The sequence below is a fragment of the Geospiza fortis genome, unplaced genomic scaffold (assembly GCF_000277835.1).
Source record: "Geospiza fortis unplaced genomic scaffold, GeoFor_1.0 scaffold662, whole genome shotgun sequence".
NCBI lineage: Eukaryota > Metazoa > Chordata > Aves > Passeriformes > Thraupidae > Geospiza > Geospiza fortis.
In genome coordinates, this window is record NW_005054450.1 from 737,715 (window position 1) to 760,146 (window position 22,432).

General features: G+C 47.8%; 1 protein-coding gene across 1 annotated transcript in view; it reads right to left on the minus strand.

Annotated features, from left to right (window-relative positions):
- RERE (arginine-glutamic acid dipeptide repeats) overlaps positions 1–22,432 on the minus strand; it is a 106,420-nt gene that overhangs the window by 80,270 nt on the left and 3,718 nt on the right. The window contains exon 2 of the mRNA XM_031062544.1: positions 17,483–17,553. Coding sequence (XP_030918404.1) covers positions 17,483–17,553 — 71 coding nt within the window. The remainder of the gene's footprint in view (positions 1–17,482; positions 17,554–22,432) is intronic.

The following is a 22,432-nucleotide window of genomic DNA, read 5'->3' on the forward strand; positions in this document are numbered from 1 at the left end:
TGAATAAACAAGAGCCAAACCTTCCCGGGAAAGGCATTTCCCGAGCAGAGCTGTGTAATACCGGCAGACCACTGCCAGTGGCAGCATTGTGCCAGGAAAGCTGGGACCGAGCCACTTCCACCATCGCCATCCCCAGAGCCTCTGAGCATCGCTGGGCTGAGCATCCCCAGCTCAGCCACTTCCACCATCCCCAGAGCCTCTGAGCACCGCTGGGCTGAGTCACCTCCAGCATCCACATCCCCAGAGCCTCTGAGTACCGCTGGGCTGAGTCACCTCCCCAATCCCCATTCACATCCCCAAGACCTCTGAGCATCCCAGGGCTGAGCCACCTCCACATCCCAAAGCCTCTGAGCATCCCTGGGCTGAGCATCCCAGGCTGAGCCACGTCCACATCCCCATCCACATCCCCAAACCCTCTGAGCATCCCCAGAGCCTCTGAGCATCTCTGGGCTGAGCCACATCCCCAAACCCTCTGAGCATACTGGGCTGAGCCACCTCCACATTCCAAAGCCTCTGAGCATCCCAGGCTGAGCCACCTCCCCATCACCATCCCCAGAGCCTCTGAGCATCCCAGGCTGGAGCCTTTTAAACACCACAGCTGCAATCAGAGCCAACGAGCTTGGAAATGCACTGGGAAAATCAAAGGGACAGCAAGTGAGGAGGCTCTGATCCCTGCTGCCTTGCTGCTCAGGAATTGGGGCTGCAGGCTCAGTTGTTCTGCTGAAATAATGCTCTGTGCACCACAGCTTCTATGGGCAGTCTCTCTGAATTCTGGAGACTAAAAAGCCCAAGTAAATAATCTGTTACCCTCTCACTAAGAGTTCATAAATTCTCTTAGTGGAGCTCGCAGCAATGACGGGAAACATCCACCCAGCATCTCTGCAAATTCTTTGGGTGTTTTTTGGGGGGAAGATGAGCTGATCTCTTTCCTAAACATCACTTTTTACCACTCTTGGTCATTTTGGTCCAATTCATTTAACAGCTGCACCCTGACAACCCCTCTTCTGTGCCCACTCTCCAGCACAGAGCATTTTGTGGGGTTTAACCCGAAGCTTCAATCTTGCTAAAAATACAAAACGTCTGTCAGAGTCTCCCTTCTCACATTTCCATCCCTCATGGCACAGAAATTCCTAGACATGAAATTTTGCCAGCCAACTTCCTAAATACTCATGTCATTTATAAAGCAGGCTGCACTCAGAGGTGTCAAGGCACCAACTCCTGTGGCAGACTCTTTATTTCCAAACCATGTGCACACAAAGGAAGTGCCCCCTCCCTCCTAAAAGTGTGACTTTTTTTTTCCCCCTTTTTTACACCTTTACATGTGAAAAGCTGCAGACAGTCACATGCCAAATCCAGGCTTGCAGAAAGTGCAGCCATGGCAAGAGCTTTAAATTTCAAGTGTCTTTGTGTCAGCTCAAACGATTCCCTGTGCTGCAAAACCACATTCTCCCCTTTAATGAAAATATTGTCTTTTGCTGCAGCGCTCACAAAGTGCTCATTTGGGGGTTTTATTCTCGCTGACATTTTGGGTTTTGTTCCTTTTAAACAGCATGAATCAGTTTTGGACATTGAACAAGAATTAGATGGGATCTGTAAATGGATTAAAGCATCTCCGTTCACAAGCATCTGGTCAACTTCTATTTAAAATGAGTCTCTGCCTTGAAGGGGAAAAAATAATGCTGCAAGTCCTCTTTAAAAAGCAAGAATGTCCTGATTTCCACAGCATTTGTGACGGTTCCAAGGTGCCTGTTTTCCCTGGGGAAGCAGAGTTTCAGAGCAGAGTTCCTGCACACCCACAGAGGCTCCGGGTTCTCCATCAGGGGTGAGAACCCAAGTGTGCATCCAGCACAGATGTCCTGCAGGGGGAACATTCACTGAGGGAATAATCACACTCCCTGCCCTGTTTAGAGCCAGGTTCAACCCCAGCCAGCTCTGGGAACAGCGTGCCAAGGGCTGGGGATGACAGATGGGCACAGACTAGCAGCAATCGCAGAGAAACAAACAGGACAAGGAACAGAACATCTCCATTCTCAGCCTGTTTGCCACAGGAAACCTCACTCCTCCTCACTCTCAGTCCATTCTGACATTTACTAATAGTCCAAGAGAGAAAAGGAACAATAAAAACCACTCAAATTCACTGTTTTGGGGTTTTTTTTCCCCACGGAGGGGGCACAAATGAACCTATCTGGAAATCAGGAGCTAAGGAGACACAGCAAGGATTATTTCTCTTCCCTCTCCACAGCAGCAAGTGTAATCCAGTGTTCTCAGGGTATCTTTTTGTAGGCTGTTTGCTAATTAATTAAGAAAACTGATCAGCTGTTTGTAAGCCAAGCAAACCCAGCCTGGAAATGCAGAGGTTATTACTACAAATGAATGTTATTTTTGCAGCTTGATTATTTAATTCAGATCCCTGCATAGCAACACATAATTACTCCTTGCAAACAGAGCAGCATTGTCAGTGTTCAGCAAGAAACACAAATGTGAAATAAAAGCAGTGATGTGGGCACATGCAGATTAACCCTCTGTGCCCCTGCCCAGGGCAGGGCTGTGCTCTGACCCCGAGCCAAGGCAGAGCCTGCAGCCCTAAACCTGCTCCTGTTATCTAATGCTCCCTCTACAGGGATTTCCTGATGGAAACGTGCCTGGCTGGCTGCTCTGGGCACAGAGGCTGTGGTTTGTGTGATTGGGGCTGATGGAGGGCACTGATGGAGGCAGGAAATGAGAAGCCCTGGGAAAGCTGTGATCATCGATCAGAGGATCCACCGAGTGTGAGCTGAGCTGGGAACGAGCTGCTGGGGGAGCAAATATTGCTGTTTGCAGGGTAAAGGCCCATTCCTGTGATCTGTGCAGGGCACAGTGTCATTTATTGACAAAACAATATTGAATTTTTTCACAACTGACATTTGCTGACTGTTTACAGCAAGAGTTTTTCACGTGTCCTTTTGATTCACAAACAAAACTCCTTTTGGAATCCACTGAGTCACCTCAGCATGCCGGGAATGGATCCAGCCTGGTGTAGGAGGAGCTCTGAGGTGGAAAGCACTCCTCACGCTCACCTTGCCCTGAATTCCTCACACTGAGATGTAAAACACTCCTGACTCACCTTGCCCTGAATTCCCGGCTCTCAGAGCACTGCACAGCTGCAGGGACACAGCTGGCCCAGGCCTGGCACACTCAGGGACACTGCTCACAAGTGCTTGTTCTGCACCCACAGGATGGGAGGCAGCACTGGCTGCAAACATCACACACAGGTCATTTGTGTTCCTCACAGGAGGACAGGGGGAGGCACCAGAACACACCTGAGCCTACTGAGCCACCCCAGTATCAACCAGCAGCCTGTGCACACCTTTAAAAACTGCACGCTGTGCCCAAACCCACTCTTCCAGCAGGGCACATCATCTCAGGGCTGTTTGCGCCCGTGAGGCAGCCCCAGTCCCCAGGGCTGGAGCTCTGCAGAGCACTGGTGCCCGCCCTCCCTGCAGTCAGCGCCCAGGAGATGCCATCTGCTGTCTCCCAGCGTGGGAGCTTGGCACTGGAGCTGCCAGACTCGCTGAAAAACACAGCTCAGCACAGCCCTGAGCTCAGCACAGCCCCGAGAGCACAGCCCTGAGAGCATGGCATGTTCTGCTGCGACATGAGAACTGTGGCAGCTCTGCAGCAGGACAGACCCACCAGGAAATGCAATGAAAGGCACCAAACTGAGCCTGGGGAGCCCAGCAGTGAGACCCACCTGACAAGAAATGCAATGAGCAGCACCAAACTGATCCACCTCACAGGAAATGCAATAAAAGGCACCAAACTGAGCCTGGGGAGCCCAGCAGTGAGACCCACCTCACAAGAAGTGCAATGAGCAGCACCAAACTGGTTCTGGTGAAGGCAGCAGGGAGATCCACCTCACAGGAAATGCAATGAAAGGAAATGCAATAAAAGGAAATGCAATGAACTGAGCCTGGCGAGCCCAGCAGGGAGATCCTGAGACCCACCTCACCAGGAAAGGCAATAGAAGGAAATGCAATGAACTGATTCTGGTGAAGCCAGCAGTGTGACCCACCCCACCAGGAGCCAGCACTGGAGCTCCCTGTGCTCCAAGCACAGTGCAGCTCTAAGGAAGTTCAGCAAATCCAGCAGGTTTTACAAAAGCTGACTGATGCGGAACAAGTGTCAGCCCTTTGTTTTATTTAGTGTCACTCTCACGTCTCACCTTGAGCACAGCTTGTCCAGGGTTTCAGAGGAGACAAAGAACATGATTCATTTCAGGTGATGACTGAGAGATGTCTGTATTTAAAATAAACTCTACTGTTTATCCCATCAGCTTTCCAGCTTTACCAAAACAAAGCTGCTCACTGTGCTGAGAACCAGCAAGTCACCTGCTCTCATTTAAGTCAAATACACTTGGGTACAAAATACCCTTAAAATTTCACTGTCATCCTAAACGACACAAGATAATTTCATCTTGTTAAAAAAAAAAGCAGTTATGCTTAAAAACTGACTGGCTTAAAATAAAACTATGATAAGATGTTCCATGAAGGTTATGGGTCATTGCTTGCTACCTCATTTAATCCCTTTGTGGTCTCCTTCTGCTCCGTTTCCTTTTCCCCATCCAGGTTTCCTGGGTTTATTTCCCCCTACGCCTCCACATCCAGTGGAATTCCAGGAAATTGTGCAGTGAAGGTGCTGCCAGCCCCCAGAGCTGCTGCCCCTCCATCAGTGGGTACCACCCTGCACCCAGCTGGGCAGGGAAATCCCATTTACAGCAAACCCACCAATGTGCATTTCATATAAACTCACAAATCCAGGTGAGGCCTGGAGGTGCCACAGCTCTGCTGTAACTGCACAAACACCCCAGAGCCATTAATGGGCTGTAATTAACACCCCTGAGAGAGAAATCAGCTCTGGTTCTGACCACAGCATCCCTGCTCCTGCTGCCTGCCTCTCCCAGGCCACGCTGGTCACAGATTCGCAGATTTTGCCTTTCCCAGGAGCAGATGTGGGGGAACTGCTGACCCAGAAGTGCCAGGGACCCTCCTGAGCATCCCCTGCTCAGCTCAGCACCAGGAGCCAGCAGCCAGCACCACCCCATGGGATCACAAATGCATCTCACTGAGCAGCGAATGGATGCTCTGATAATTAAATTCCATTAAGGTTTTTTTAGCGTTGTGCCAAAGAAGTCCACCACTGAAATGAAGATAGCACTCGGGCCCCGCCTGACATTTGCCATTAAATGTCATTTATAGCACATAGCTCAGATCTAATTGCAGAGCAGCACCAGCCACAGTATTTATCACTTCTATTAAAACAAGCAGCACTCAGCAGTGGGGCTATTCAAAGCCATCATCCACAGTTTAAATAGATTTCTCACCTTTTAAATATCAAGAGGCCACATTTTCTTTACCATCTCACCGAGGGGTTTACCTTTGAACAAAGACACACCAAGAGCTGGAGGATAAAACAAGCAGGAGTTTGCTCTGCAAACCCAGCCCCGAGTTTGAACAGTCGCTGCCTGCTAAAATATCACCTCATGGGCAGGCAACTTATAACAGGAAAAATTAAAGCACTTCGCCAACAGGCTGGGGTTGGAAATTACAGAAAGAAAAGGAAAGAAAATGCACTGAGCAGCCAGAGCCTGAGACTGGGCTGTTTCACCACAAAAGCAAACGCTGCTCCTGGGAGGAAACAAAGTGTGCTGGGAAGTGAATGTTTCCTTGAGCAGCTCCCCGGAGGATGCCATTCGCTGGTCAATGGTCACTCACTGAAATGTTCACCTCTAACGTGTGTGTCACCGACCAGCTGACGGCTGGGACCAGAGCAAAACCAGCTTTTCACACAGAATTCAGCAGGGCTGGCCAACAGGGCCAGACAGCCCCACCAAAACCCTGCCTGTAATTAACGGGCAACACCAGAGAGCTCATCAAGGAAACAAAGCAGCAATCTTAAAAATGTCAGTGAGCAGGAGGCACGGCTGTATCTCAGCACACGGGGAATTTCTGACACAGACTGGGGCTGCCTGCCCTGGTGTCAACAGCTGAATTAGCAGCACCAGGTTTTAGAGTTTTTGTGTTTGTATGTAAACCAGGACTAAATAAACATACCCCAAAGCAGCTCCACAGGCTGCAATCTAATCTGAACAGAAAGATTGCAAAGATGCTCTCCTTTCATCTGGAAATAGCCAGATATTGAAAACACTAAAACCAGAAATAACTACACTGAGGATAAACAGGATGCATTTACCTGCTGGAAGAGAAAAAATCTCAAAGGAAAAGTTGGGAGAGAGATACAAAGAAAAAAAACAACTTTTCTTGGGTGCTGGAAGTGTAAACATATAGACAGCTGGGATGGTGCGCAAGAAAAGCAGCTCTGAAATAGAGAAATGTGGTTTTTAAACCTCATGGCCACCATGAGCACTCTGCTTTGAACTGCAGTGAACACAGGCAGCCAAGCTAATGCACAATTCCAAAGTGAATCGTTTGTCTTGGGCCATATAATCAGCACAGCATTACAACTCCAACAAATGAAGCCACTAATAACTTCTATTAAAGAAGTCAAGGTGTTAATTCACTGCCAGGTCCAGCAGCAGAAAGCTCAGAGCCCAAGCAGCAGAAAGCACTCGGTCCTCGTGCAGAACTCAAATTAATTTCCTCTATTACTGCAGGCACTGGATGCAACCCGCAGTGCCAGCCTCAAAGGCTCTGACTCCAGAAGCCTCCTGAGGATGATGATGATGATGATGATGATGAGGAAACATGCCTCTCCCCTGGCCTGGGCACAAGGATTCACCCCAAGGGAACCAGCACAGCCTGTTCCCTCCAGACCCACTGCAAACAGGAGGATTCTCTGAGCTACCAGAAATGCAGAAACTGGCAGGGACCCTTCCAAAACAGAAAAATGACCAGAAGTCATTCAGAGAATTTGTAAAAAACTTGGTTTGATGGTTTAGAGAGCTCACGATTTACATCAGCTTCCTTTCATCAAAGAGAATCTTCTCAGAAAGGTTTTAACACTTCCATCAACTTGGTTCTGCAAACTGCCTGTCTTTGGGAAAATGGAATGTTAGAGATTGTGTAATCAAATGAGGAGCTCTGCCTCTCTGTGACACACAAGTCAGGGGGAGAAGCCTTTGGATCAAGACTGAAGCCCATATTCCAGCTGCCTGTGCAGTTGTCTGCAGTTCTGGCTGGGCCATCTCCCTGGGAACCTGCCCCAAAAAGCCCCGGAGCTCCCTGAGTGCTCAGTACCTTGGAAAAGTGCAATAAAATATTCATGCAGTGGCACCAGCAACACTGACAAATCCAGAGGCATTTCCCAGCACTTGAACTGGTGTAAACTGCAGCACTCGTCCCACAAGTGCTTCCCAAGGAGCACGTGAGAAACTCATCTGCAATGGGAGGCAGCATTAGCTCCAATTTCAATATTTACTGTGCCTGCTGCAAACGCAGCCATGCTCCAGATGTGCTCCCAGCTGTTTGTTTTCCTGGCCCCGTCTTTGGTAACAAACAGCCCCTTGGTTTAATCACCTCCAGATCAGAGATCGAGGGGGATATTTCACCACAGTTCATGGAATTCTGCAGCTGAAAGGCCCAAAGCAGCTCAAACCTCCCAGCGTTCGTGTTCTGAGGGTGCAGCAAAGCCACACCTGAAATTAGGAGGCACTTTTCAGGAATTTCCTCCCAGATTTGCCCCAGCTCAGGGAGGGCAGCTCTAATTCCCAATCCAGGCTGGTGCTCATCACCCTGGATCAAGAGCCCAGCACAGGCAGAGGGAATTTCTGGGAATGGGAAGCACCACAACCCCTCAGAACAGGAAAACTGGCACCAAATGGCAGCTCCCCTCCTGACAAACACCCCTCTCCATCCTGTCAGCCACAGGCATTGCACAGATCTCCCCAGGACAGCTCCTGCAGCCCTGGCTGCCATTCCCCAGCTGCTGCCCGCAGCCTCTGGGGTCACACATATCAAAGCACCCAATTGCCTTTGCTTTTCTTGCCTCCTTTTTTTTTTTTTTTTAAACACGAGGAATATGAAAGCACCCGCTGAAGCTGGTCCTTGTTAGCAGACCCATTTTCATCTCTTTAAACTCAAAGAGAGCAATTCCCTTGAAAACTGTCACAGCATTTTCCCAATCCATAAAGAGGAAGTTCAACAGCCTCGGGTCACTAATCGCAGATACAGAGCATAAATTATCTCTTTCTATTGCACAGCACTGAAACATACAAGTTCTTTTATCTTACTTATGTGATTCTCTCCATAAACTGAACCTTTTAGACGTGTTTGTAGTCTGAAAAGGATGTTTTACAAATAAAAGGGAAGCACTTTGCTGTTTACACAGCCTTCCTTCCGTGGGGTATATTAATGTATCACATCCAGGTGGGTGGACAAGAATTGCTTTACACAACAACACAACCTGGGTGTTTTCCCAAAGGAAAAACTTCATTTGAAGTTTAAGAGTTGCTCAGCACGGGTTTGTTGGTCTTAATAATTTTGCATTGCTTTTAACCTTAAAATGTGCCAACAACCAACTGAAGGGAATATGATTTAAAAACCCCTAGAAGTTCTGCTTAGAAAGCAGGGCAGGATGCTTACACACTACTAATTTAATTAAAGAGTTATTTTCCTTTCAAATACCCTCTAATGGCCCAAAACGAACTGAGGCTGCTTTAAAAATCAATCACTTTAATCAAAATTACAAGTCCAAATTCTCCATGGATTGGTGTTCAGTGATTGCAGTGTCAAAAATGCAGATCCATCACAGCCCTGGCTGCGAGTGCCAGGCAGGGACCCGTCCCCAGAGGTGACACCAGGGGACAAAACCCAGCCTGAGAGCATCTGCAGCTCTGCCAGGCACAAGGTGGAGCTGACTTGAAGGGTTTTCCTAAGTGGCTCTATCAGTCCCTGCTGAGGAAAAGGGAGATTCTGCCTTTCCTGCTACTCAGGTGCTCAAAAAAGGGAGATTCTGCCTTTCCTGCCACTCAGGTGCTCAAAAAAAGGGAGATTCTGCCCTTCCTGCCCCTCAGGCACCAAAAAAAGGTAGATACCCTTCCTGCCACTCAGGTGCTCAAAAAAAGGGAGATTCTGCCCTTCCTGCCACTCAGGTACCCATAAAAGGGAGATTTTGCCTTTTTTGCCACTCAGGCACAGAACAGGTACTCAAAAAGGGAGATTCTGCCTTTCCTGCCACTCAGGTACTCAAAAAAATGGAGATTTTGCCTTTTCTGCTCCTCAGGCACAGAACAGGTATTGAAAAGGGGGAGATTCTGCCTTTCCTGATACTCAGGCACAGATCAGATATTCAAAAAAGGAGATTTTGCTTTTCCTGCCCCTCAGGCACAGAACAGGTGCTCAGAGAGCATCCACACCTTTTCCCCTCCGTGTTCCTCTGTCCCTCTCAGGCTGTGCCTTTATTCCACAGCAGCACCAAGAGCATCACCTCCTCCCCACAGAGCAATCCCAAGCACATCCCTGGGGGTGGGACACTCTCTGGAACTCAGTGACATTTCACATCCCTCAAGGAAACCCTTCGGAAAGCAGGAAAACAAATTCCTTTAATGAATTATCCTCAGCAGCTCACCAAGCATAACAATGTGCCTTTGGAGGCTGAGCAGAGCCACAAGAAATCTGACAGTGCTCAAGTAGCCCCAAATGACCAGAGAGAAAATTTCGACTTCAATAATCCTAAAGGTCAGAAGCATTATTAAACATGACAGATGCTCTCACTATTCAACACCAGAGGACATGGCTACATTTATCCTAACTCCATTTTCTCTTGCTACATAAAACCCAGCTAATGTACAATTTGATACTTTTTTTTCCCCTAAAAGCCAGAGATAACATTTTTTTTCTGGGTATTTTCCAGCTGGCACACGGTGATTTATTTAGCACTCAATTATCTCAGCACAGGTGGAGGAAACAGGTTTACCTTGGGTAAGGGGGAGGAAACAAGGCAGGAGAAAGGTAAAATAGAAAGCTAAAGGTGGTGAAGACACGCTGCCATGACAAAGGGCTTCATGAAAAAATAAATATCAGCCCAGGGAACAAGCCCGGGGAAGGACCCCAGGAGCCTTTCCTGGGGGAATAATCCTCCAGTGCTCCTGTGCCAACAAGCCAGCCATGAGAATTCCAACTGCTGGATGCCAAGTGGGGGAAAAACAAACAGGGCAATCACATTAAAAAGGGAAAAAAAAAATCAAAACAACCCCCAGTGGATTATTCTGTGGGGTTCTTTGTTTGTTTTGGTGGTTTGTATATTTGTTTGGGGTTTTTTTATGTAGCCCCTAAGTTGTAAGGGCTGGATTGCAGAGATCCAGGCCATATGGAAGGAATGGAGGCAGAGCTGGATTTGAGCCCTCAAAAGCACACATACAGCCTTAACTTCCAGCTGTTAATCCTCACTGTGAACAATGCTGCCATCTGCTTTACACCCCCAAACACGAACACTGCCTCTCCAAAGGACCACGGTGGAATTGTGACATAACTCTGCAGCTCTGGAGGAATTCATTCACTGCACTGGTGCATTACCCTGTCAAGGCTACTCAGAAAAACAAACCCAAAATCCCACAAAAATGTTAAACATCGGTTAATTGACAAAATAATGGCACTGATGAAATGACACATTTGAGCCAGGTCTGAGCACAGCGTCTCCACACAGCCCTGAGCACCCTGGGAATGCAAAATATGCTGGGTTAGCAGCTTAGAATGGATGGTTCCTGCTCTGCCTTCCTTCCCAAGATGTACAACAGAATAAAAAGAATGTTGCTCTATATTTCAGCCGAGTCCAGTGAAACTCCAGTGCCCATAAATCCACAGAGCAGCCTCGTGCCTCAGTTCTGAGGCTCACCTGAGAGACACTGCAAATCCCCTGCTAATTTAACAGCCTGAAAGCAGCACTTAGAGAACAGCCTGCCATACAAAAAGGATTTATTTTTACACAGATGTGACAAGCCCAAACCTCACTGTGCAGCACAGCTTAGGATCTGTGTGAGAATTCAAAGTGGCATCTGGGTAATAGCAACCAAAAAAAAAATACACAGAGAAGCATTGTAAAAAGGAGGGGAATTATCAAAATGGATTCATATGCATCTGGAATGATTTTAATACAAAACACCCAGCAAATCTCCCTGTGCTGCTGACAAATCACCAGCTGAGGTAAATCCCAGATAATGAAACATTGTAAGGAAGGCTCTATTTAATAATTTAGCCCCTGTCAAGGAGTTTGTATTGATTCTTGTTTCCAGCACAGGCAGAGAATGTTATCTGCAGCCTCACGGCTCAGTGACAGCATCAGAGGATTTAATCACTGAGCAGCCCCTGCCCTGCAATCCTTAAAGTGTCACCTCTGCCTCTCCATCAGCGCCTGCGCCCACATCCCCGGCCTCATCTGCCACCCCACCCTGCCCCACTGCAGCCACAGCAGCACTCCCATCTGCTGCACATTACACATAAAAGCCAACCTCATTTGCAGGCTAAATTTTTGATTTTAAATAATTCAGTGTCCCTTCAAAGGCCTCATTTGTCTGGCTCCCGTTAGCAAGGCTGCTCTGGCCCTTCGTGGCATTGTGAGCTGCTCCAAGCTGGGTCCAACCTCGCCTTGGAAAGGTTTAGCCGTGATCTGGAGGAAGCAAAAAATCTTTTTTTGCCTTTTTTTGGCCCTAGAAAGAGCGATGGATGTGGAGAAGCAGGGAAAAAAAAAATCTGTATTAATCAGCATTTTTTCCACACCAAAAAGGAAAAGGTCACGCTGCCTCGGAACTGGCCAGGAAAAATTTGCCACAAATTAATTCAGCTGCAGTTCAGGAACAGAACATCAATTCATCTGCAAACAGAACGAGGCTTTTAAATACATAAATGCTTGTGGCTACAGAAACCTCACCCAGATATTTGCATGCAAAAACCCCAGCTCCTGTAACAGTGCAGAGAATAACAGATGTAAATTTAACATGTTTGCTAAAATGCAAGGCCATATGCAGGAGGAATGCAAAGGAGAGGAAGCATGAACTGCATAATTTGGAAAAAAACAAATTTCTTGTGATTTTCCCCCTCCTTTATTCCAGGTGAGGTGCAATCCTTTCCATTTTATAATCCTTGGGATGGGAGCAAAGCAATCCCAGGGGCCCAGGCAGCCAAGGTCATCACAGCCAGATTTTCTATTACAGGGCACTAGCAGCATTTCACAACTGTCTTTTTATGCACTTCTGCCTTTCCATGCAGACTATAAATTGTTACAAGGCCCTGGGGCAATCCAGCTGTACACTCCATTCAAATCAGGCTTCAAGGAGAAAGCTCCACAGTCAAGATGCTTCAATCAAGTAAACACACAGGCACAAAGGGCAACTGCATCACAATTAATAACGTTTCCTTTTGTGTGGCAAATTCAGCGTTTTCCCGGTGTAAAGTTTCCCTCTGATGCTCCCATTCAGAGTGTGGCCATTAGCATTTTAAATGTGACATCAAATTAAGGCAGGATGCAGAAAGCACAAACAGGCTGCTGAAATCCATCTGCTGGTGGTGTTCTGGGTCCCTCTGGAACACAGGAAAACCTTAAAAAGGCAATTTGGACTCATTTATCCAAGCTGGAAATTCGCACCAGGAAAGGTCTGAACGGCAGGATGGGAGGGCAGGTCTGTAGCTCTGCTGTGTTTGTAGGAATGCAGAAATAAATGAGTGTAATTGCAGCAATGAGCTGCTCTCAGCTCCCACAGAGCTGCAGCAGCTGCCTCTGCTCTGGCACTCCTCCCTCACCCCGTGCCTCTGCTGCTTCCTTCTCCACCTCTGCCTTCACCTGCACCTGCTGTCCCAGGGAAAAACGCACATCAGCTCCTAGGTTAGAGTGCCAGTGCTCCTGTGCCTGCGTCCCCTTCCCCTCTGGCTGAGCTGGGGCTGCTGGCGCCAGCAGAGCTCACCTGAGCTGCTCCACGACCATTCCCAAACCAGCAGAGCCATCAGAGCTCACCTGAGCTCACCCAAAGCAGCACAGAGCTCACCTGAGCTCCAGGACCATTCCCAAAGCAGCACAGCCACCTGAGCTCCAGGACCTTTCCCAAAGCAGCACAGAGCTCACCTGAGCTCCAGGACCATTCCCAAACCATTCCCAAAGCAGCACAGAGCTCACCTGAGCTCACCCAAACCAGCAGAGCCTCCCTGGCCCAGCTCAGCTCTCAGGCAATCCCACCTTGTGCTCGTGCCCCTCTCCCAGACACCAGAACTCAGTGAACTTCTCCCACTCTGATCTCTGCAGCAGATAAAGCCCTTTTTTTCCCCACAGACATGGCTCTGCACTACTTTTGATATTTAAATTAAGCCTTAATCAAAGCTGGATCCGCATGGGTCTACAGGCACTACATAATTAATATAGTCATATCTGAAATGTAATTACTGCTGTTGCATCATATATTTAAAGCCAACAGCTGGCTATTCAGGTGAGGAAGACACTTTGATTGGGATAAAACAATCCTGTAACCAACACTGCAGGGCTTTATTGCTCACAAGCACTCTGAGGCAGCTTCACCAGGGACCCGAGAGCCTGGGACACTTTCCCTGGCTGAGCTCTGTGCTGAGATCCTGAAGGATTCACAGGGATATTCCTGGTGGATTTCCCATCACAGCCTGTCAGAGCCCTCCCTTAATCAGGTTTAATTTCTATATCCGGGGTGTGGGGTTATAAAATGTCCCTTAAGCCACTGGGTGCACACAGGAACTGGATTTCTGCACATTTATTGGATTTTCTCACACAAGTCACTCAGCTGAGTTTTAATTGTGTGTTTTCATCAGCCAGAAGTAATCACAATCAACATTTTAATTAAGATAAAGAGAATGGACAGAATTTTAGGACTTGTTAACCACAAACAAAGAGATAAAAGGAAATTTCACTGTTTATAATTCTTTGTATTACAATCAGTGTAAACTACAAAAGAAACACATTAAATACTACTATTTGATTAAAAACCCCTTTAGCTCTGAAGCCATACCCTCAGCCTGAAGCAAATACAAATCTGTTTCTTCAAATGGCCTGATCTGAAAGGAAATTCAGTGAGGATTTCCACTTCCAAAACACAGCACTGCTGAATTAAAAGAGAATTTTTGACAGAAGGATTTGTTTCCTTTTGGGGTGGAAGGAAGCAGCCGAAGGTGCTGGGTGTGAATGACACACAGGACTGGCTGAGCAGACCTTTTGCCATTTCCCCCACAAATTCCAGATGCCATTTTTGTGCCAGAAGCTCAGGAGATCAAAGAGATTTGGGGCAGGTTTGATGAATTCCCAGCAGAGCTCAGAGCCCACAAGAGCAGGATCAGCAGCTGCAGCCAGGCTGAAGGACATGGACTGAGTGGAGACTGGAACAATTTGGGGGAAATGAACTCTGAGGGGAGGTGAAGCAGCACTGGGTCCCCTCTCCCCAGAGCTGCAGCCAATTCCCAGCTCACACAGGGCTCAGCCAGCCCTGCTCTGCTGCCTGGGCTTTCAGCAGGTATTTGTAGCACCACAGAGCATTTAAGGAACACTTCGCCAAGCCTGCGGATTTTTAACGTGTTTGACTCGTGCCAAATGAGAATGAAGGAGAAGCATGCTTCCCTAACCTCCTGATGAATAGGGAATGGTCATTCCTGACAGCAGCAGGCTGCTGGGGGAACAACTGCACTGTTAAAAATGCACTGGTGCTGCTGCAGAATGAAGGGAAAAGAGCAGATTGACATCCAGGAGACAATTCCTGATGTAAACAACCTGAACGTTTTCCACAGGAAAAAAATAATCAGAGAAACTTATGTTTTTTTAATGCAGCAGAGCATTTACTGCTTCCATTTTATCGATTTGCCTGTGTAATTTAAACCCCAAGCTGTAAGATTGTTCTGGAACAAAAGCACCCAGAGCAAGCAAAGCCTGAATCCCAAGTTAAGGATCCCACTCTCACCATCCTGAAAACAACATTTTCCTCCTTAGAGCTGCTCAACAGGCAATGCCAGGAAAGTATTAAAGCCACATTACTCTGCCCCTTCACAGGCTTTCTCCACCTCCCAGCTTCCCAATTACATTCTGCTGTTTCCTTCTCTTAAAAACAACATTTTTAAAGTGACTGACATTGTAAGCTGGACAGGACAGGCTTAAACTGGGGAAAGAAGTGCTCCCCAAGGGAAAAACAAGGTAGAAAAGTTGCTTTAAAGCCAATTGTGACCTTGCATAATCCAGATTTCCAGGGGACCACTTGAACCCAAGCACTGGCTCAGCTGCCCCGACAGGAGGGAGAGCAAATACTGAATATCAGCAGTGAAGGGGGAGCTGATAACCAATAAAAACATGCAAGGCAATAGAGCAAGCTCAGATTGAATCCTGCCTCACCACAGCTTGTTCCTAATCAAAGTCCTCAAGAATAATCTGGTCCTGAATCCTGAAAGAGGATAGTATTAATCCAAAGAAAATGAACTAGCACCAAAAAGAGATTAATAAAATGTTCTGGGACACAGACAGCACAGAATAACCCAATCAGCAGAGAAAAAAATCATCCACTGCCTTTTTTTTAAATCCAGACAACTATCACATACTCTTCTGAGAGACAACAGCAATTTTACCCAAAATGTTTTAAGCTCAATAATTCAAACTGGTGAAGTGAAGCAAACAAAGAAAAGCATTTATGGATATGACACCTCCTCACCTGCCCTGCCACCCCATCCTTCTGTGAGGAGAGGAAAAGGAAGCTGCACTTTTACCAGCCAACACTCACACATTTCAGTGCTGGAGGGCAAAAATAAACCAGTGGATTCCCAGAGAGCTGCTCAAAGTTCTGTAAAATTCCAAACAAAACCCAAAGCGTCACAGTGATCCTGGTCCGGCAAGGACATCCTGATTATCACTGGGTCATCTGTAACTCCCTTTCATTTTTTAAAATATAACTTTATGTTCCTGTTTTATCAGTAAAACACCCCCATAATTCCTGCCCCCAGACTGCACCTAGAACCAGGGGAAGCATAAGGTAAGGCTCACACACTCAGCCAAAAACTTTTATTTTGTGACAACCAACACATAATGTATTTAATTAGTGGGCGACATTTCAAAGCTGTTGACTTTAACTTTCCTGCTTCACTTGACATATTTAGCTGAAGGCAAGACAAGGCTGTTTTCCTGTTGGTATCTCACACTAGAAGAGAAATCAAGTGTCCTTTCCACTGCTCATCCTCCCTTTCCCCAACAGGAAAATCAGCAGCCACACACACACTGGGGATTTAGCTTTGCTGGTATAATCAGCATCCAGAGGGTTGTGGCTTTGTCATTTATACAAGTTCCTTTTATGCATTATGTCAGTAAGAAAAATTAAATTAACAGAGAAATTCGAGAACTGTGAGCAGGCAAAAGTAAACATAGAACAGAGACACTGTTTCCATGTCAAAAATTATGCAAAATTGCCAGCAGCCCTGGCGCCAAGTCCTTTGTGCGCTGAAAACACAAGTGAAGAGAAACCACTTCAAAACCATCTAAAGGTACTAAAGCTGCAATTCCCTGAGCTGAAATGAGTGGCCCAGCCCCAGAGGCTGCAGCTTTTGTTCATCTCCTGAGCAATTCCTGCAGCTCAGCAGCACCCACGGGAACTGGAACCCAGGCAGACCCCAAGCAGCCCCTGCTGATGGGCAGGAGGGACTCCCCAAAAACAGGGGGAGCAAAGAGGGAACAAACCCACAGGTGCCAAGCACCAGCAGCGACAGCAGCACTGAGGAACATCTCTGTGCCTCTCACAGAATAATTGGAAAAGCTTGGAAAGAAGGAGGGAATGAAGGCAGGTTTATTCTGATAGCAGCAGCCTGGGTGATCTATGGCTGTGGACAATACATTGATAAGGAGAGTTTATTATCTGCTCAGGACTCAATACAGCAATAAGGAGCAGCAGAAACAAACTCCCAGAGGTGCCCAAATCTCCTGCTCACAGAAGTCTGCCAGGTGCCAACCCTGTGCCCGGGCTGTGAGCAGCTCCTGCTGCAGCCAGAGGGGACAGGGTGGGGACAGGGGGACAGGCTGAACCTCCAGTGGGGACAGAGGGGACAGAAAGGGGCAAATCCTTCTCTGATTTGCTCCTGCTCAGCTCCCTGACTTCTCACTGCTAGACAATGAAGTGCTAACAGTCCTTCAATGTTATTTTCTGTTTCTCCCCACTAAACTGGCCGCCCTGGTGGGATGTCCCCCAGCCCATGGCCAGCTGGGATGCACAGGCTGCCAGGGCTCTGCCTCAGCCCAGAGCTGTGCTGGACAAGGCACAGCCAAATGAACTTCCTGAGCCCCAATTTGCCCACAACACAACTCAAAGCTCAGGTTTCTGTTCAGCTGGACACGCCAGGGATCTCAGCCTGAGCTGCTGAGGCTGCCCCAAAGACAGAGCTGGGGTTTAACCAAAACCAGCTCCGGGTTCAGAGGGCAAAGCCTCACTCAGAGGAGCTGCAGGAAGGGATCCAGGCTAAGAATATCCCCCCTGGAGCCTGGGGCAGGGGAAAGGAGGAGAGGTGAAAATGTTCCTTACCAGTTTGAAGTCTTGAATGCTGCAGATGAAATAGGGCGTGTTCGGCCGGCGGCTTTCGATATAAACGCAATCTTTAAAAACACAAGATTTTACAATAATGGGCATTAACTTCTGTGCCTCCAAGAAAGAGCATAACAACAGGATAAATTCAAATACAGCTCAAACTTTGAAAGAACCACCATTGCATTTGCATATTGTGTAATTTATTCTGAGGGTGATCTAAAAATAGAAACTATTTATGATGATAAATAAGGGAATCAACTGCATAAAAATTAACTTTGATTTGAATAGACATTTTGCTAGGAAAACAAAAAGAAAGGAATTTAAAGACCACTCTGGATTGAGTTAATAACAATGACCAGGTCACAGCCTGCGAACCAGACCAAAACAAGAGAGGAAAGTAATCAGATTTTTCGTGGTCAGCTCGCCATTAAGAACCGAGCACTAACATATCTGCTCTTCTAATTGTGAAGAAAACCAAGGCAACCAATCACAGATGAAACACAGCAAACTTAAATTAGATTTACCTCGGGGAAGGCCTGCGCTTCCTCGAATTACATTTGACAAGACAGAAACACAGTAATTATTTTTGTTTGCTTTTGACAACTGCGCTCTCCAAGGCTGCTGTAACATAAGGTCTGTTGTGCTCAAAACAGTCTTGGCAATAACTACAACAAAAGCAGTGCCCTCGGAATGAAAACACAGCACGGATGGGAGAGAAGTGCCTGATTAATGATCCTGACCTTGGAACTCAGCAAGCTCACACACAGCTTGCTAAACAGAGAGATGCCAACCCCAAAGCCAAGCACATATTGAAGGGAACGTCCTGGTGACCCCTGGGACACACAGATAAGGAGCTGCTGCTCAAAACACAGCAGGGACAACAAACACCGCTGTCCTGGGAGGGATTTTCCATGGGCTTTTCTGGATTTTCACAGAAAACCTCCAAAATCTCAGTGTTTTGTAAGACACATTTCAAATCCAGCTCATTTGGGAGATCCAGCAATTCCAGCACATCCCAGCACTCCCACAGCCCTGGTTCTCACAGATTTCCTGGCTGATCAGGAATTGTTCAAGCAATTCCTCCATATCCCAGCATTCCCAGAGCCCTGGTTATCCCAGATTTCCTGGCTGATCAGGAATTAATCCAGCAATTCCAGCACATCCCAGCATTCCCACAGCCCTGGTTATCCCAGATTTATCCCAGATTTCCTGGCTGATCAGGAATTGTTCAAGCAATTCCTCCATATCCCAGCACTCCCACATCCCAGATTTCTTGGCTGATCAGGAATTAATCCAGCAATTCCAGCACATCCCAGCACTCCCACAGCCCTGGTTATCCCAGATTTATCCCAGATTTCCTGGCTGCCCAGTGCATTGGCCAAGGCTGCAGTCCCTGCTCAGGACCAGCTGGACCTTCCATGCACATACTGCTCCTCCAGCAGCGAGTGAGATTCCACACGCACACACAGCACCACAACTTGCAAGATCTTTATTTTATTTTATTTTTTCCCCTTGGTATGCGGGCTGTGCAAGGCTCATTTTGCAGAGTTCGACCAGGCAGCAGGCAGAGCCAGCAGCCCAGCATCCCTGTGAAATGGCTGGCACAGAGTGAGGGGCTGTGGCATCTCCCGTGGATAAAAACTCGCTGGGTTGCACTGAGGGAGGCACTGCTGGCTGCCTGCCAAGCCTAAAACAATGATGACATCCAGTTACAAGGCTCCAAAGCACCAGAGGCCAGGCAGATAAGAAAAACAAGTTTATCCAGGTGCACAGCGATGCTGGGGATGGCAGGAACTCCAAAGATGCCCCCCAGAAAAGGAGAATGTTTACAGAGGCACTCACATCAGCCACCCAAAACTCAGAAAAGTTCAACACCTGATGTGTTCAACCACTGAGTTTAGCAATGCCAAAGCAGCAAATGCTCTGAAAGGAAATTAACAAAAATAAAAATAAAAATAAAAAGGCTTTCCATAAGCTTTGCAAAACAGAGTAAGGAAACGCTGAGTGCCCCGCACAGCCCCTGGATTCCCTGCCAGCCTGAGCCAGGAGAGCATTGCTCACTTCCCTATCTCGTGTCAAACGTCCCACTGGAGATGAAGCATTTCCCTGACACATGGCACAGAGTCATTCTGCCTTTGGGCTCGTGATACTCACCAGATGTGCCCTACTTCTGAAGGGTTACATTAATATTCCCACACTAAAAGCTGCTTTTCAAATTAGAGCTTCAATGCATGGATGTAAAAAATTCTCTTGGAAAATCACCCCAACCAGCCCCATTTTCTGAACCTTTAGCAGCCTAAACGCTGCAGTTTTTGTAGTAACCATCCTCACAATTAAATCCTTTCATGTTTCACCTAATGAGTCAACACTTCCATCATCCAAGGAACAAAGCCACGGGCTCTGTGCACGGCACACACTTCCACAGGGAGGATATTCCTTGAAAGCCTTTGTCAAGGAATCATCCACAATCCATCCCCATCAGGCCTCACCAGCCACAGCTCACTCTGCATGTGTGTACAGCCATGTACAAACCCTGAAATCAAGCTGTGGGACCCAGCAGTGGGAGGATATTTACACTCCTGAAATAAGGAATATTTACGTTCCTCATCCTGGTACCTGAAATGAAAAGGCTCAGTGGTCCCAAAGCCCTGTGCCAGCCCCTGACCTGGCCCCTTCTGCAGAAACTGCTCTGAGCCAGAGCCAGAGGGAGGCCCAGGACCCTCCCAGGTGCTCCAGCACCCCTGAGCACCCCCAGAACAGTTAGATGTGAATAGGGTTAATGTCAGCACCCCCAGAACAGTTAAATGTGATCAGGAGCAGGGTGCCAGCAGTTACAGATCATTAATGAGCAAGAGGTACTTCCCAAAGGATCAGAATCAACATTTACAGCACTCAGGGAGTTTAAAGGCTGAAACGTGAACTTGCCTGCACCCCAGGCTCAGGAGAAGTGCCAAACCCTTGCACACAAAGGTCAGCACTGGAGACAAACCTGCAGCAGCAGCAGCAATGCATTGGGAAGGGGCTCAGTGCCAAACCTGCAGCAGCAGCAATGCATTGGGAAGTGCTCAGTGCCAAACCCACAAGGCAGCCAGGGGGGCTGGCACTGCCAAACCCGTGCTGGGGCTCCAGCAGCATCCCCACTCACAGGTAGGGATCTGTGCATCCCCACTCACAGGTAGGGATCTGTGCATCCCCACTCACAGGTAGGGATCTGTGCATCCCCACTCACAGGTAGGGAGGGGGGCGGTCACTATCCCCACTGACCTGGAGGGCCATGAGCATCCCCACTCACAGGTAGGGATCTGTGCATCCCCACTCACAGGTAGGGGATGCTCATCCCCACTCACAGGAAGGAGATGCTCATCCCCACTCCCAGGTAGGGATCTGTGCATCCCCACTCACAGGTAGGGATCAGTGCATCCCCACTCACAGGTAGGGATCTGTTCATCCCCACTCACAGGAAGGAGATGTTCATCCCCACTCACAGGTAGGAGATGTTCATCCCCACTCACAGCTAGGGATCTGTGCATCCCCACTCACAGGAAGGAGATGTTCATCCCCACTCCCAGGCAGGGGCTGTGCAAGCCTCTCCTCCCCACGTGGCTGACAACACACAATTTGCCAGGCTGATCTTGCAGTGGCACTTCCCGCTGAGCAGATTTCAGGCAGCGCTGCTGGCTCCTTGTCAGGGAACAGGAGCTGGAGCCCTCTCTGCAATAAATGGCTCAACCAATTTACTGTGTTCATTTGAAGCTCACAGGAGTATTCCCAGTGCCTGGACTATAGTTCTTATTTGGCAAATGATTTTATTATAAACCGGTATCATAGTGAATCCATTTTCTTTAAGGGGTTTTGCTGCTGTTTAATGGACTGTCAGTATAATTTAGATTTCATCTATTTAAACTCATTCAAGCCTGGCTCCTGATTGTACAATAAATGGAACATATTTCTATTCAACAAAATTAATGACAGCTAATTGTACTCTGCAGTTCCCAATTTCATAAAAGCAACTGTTCTGCAGCTCAGGCCCCCAGCTACATCATTTCCCACACCAATTATTTTCCTGCACTTTTCAAGCATGTCCACAACACTGCACAGTTCTCCTTGTAAGGTGCACCCACACATGCTTCATTAACAGATCTGTACAAAGCAAATACTTTTTCACACCAAGCTGTGTCCCCAGCAATGCCCCACTGCCAGCAAAGACCCCATCTCCTGCCAGGGCTCCTCCTGCCTTGGACTTGTTTTTTCAATTAAACACATGAAAAGGGAGGAGGGGTGGGAACAAGAATCCAGGCTGATAAAATAAATTAATTAAATAACCAGTTAGTCTGAAACTCCTCCTCTAGCACAGATAGGTTTTGCTGCACGTGTGCCACTCCTAACAGGCTTTTCCTGCCCTTTTAGGGCCACAGGAAACTTTTGCTGGAGGTGCCAGACTTGCCCCAGTGCTCCTCAGTGATGTCTCACAAATCCCCATGGGAAATCCCACCCCTCCCAAAGCTCTTCATGGCCAGTGTGGGGGACACAAGGACAAACGGCACCAAAAGTGCACCACAGGACTGCAGGACCTCAATGATTTATTCTGAACAGCCTCGAGCACACCAAGAGAGCTCAGAGAGAAAACTCTGCTGCTCCCAAGGCCACCGCAAACACCAAGTGGCTCCTTAACTCCCCTAAAGTGTGACACACCTCAGTACCTCATCAGCATGGGGATGGGCTTTATTTGTGTAGCCTCAAACAGAAACAAATGTCAGCATGTCCCATTTCCCTGCTAATGACCCCTCCCTTCCCCTTGCTGGTCAGACACAGAGCACAGCCCTGGCCACAGCCATGTCCAGAGGAGGAAAATCAGATGTGCCACTGACGAGCAGCTGCCCTCCCCAGCCCCAGGGTTTGCTGCCTGGCTCCTGCAGGCATTCCAGCATTCCCACTGCCTCAGCTCCT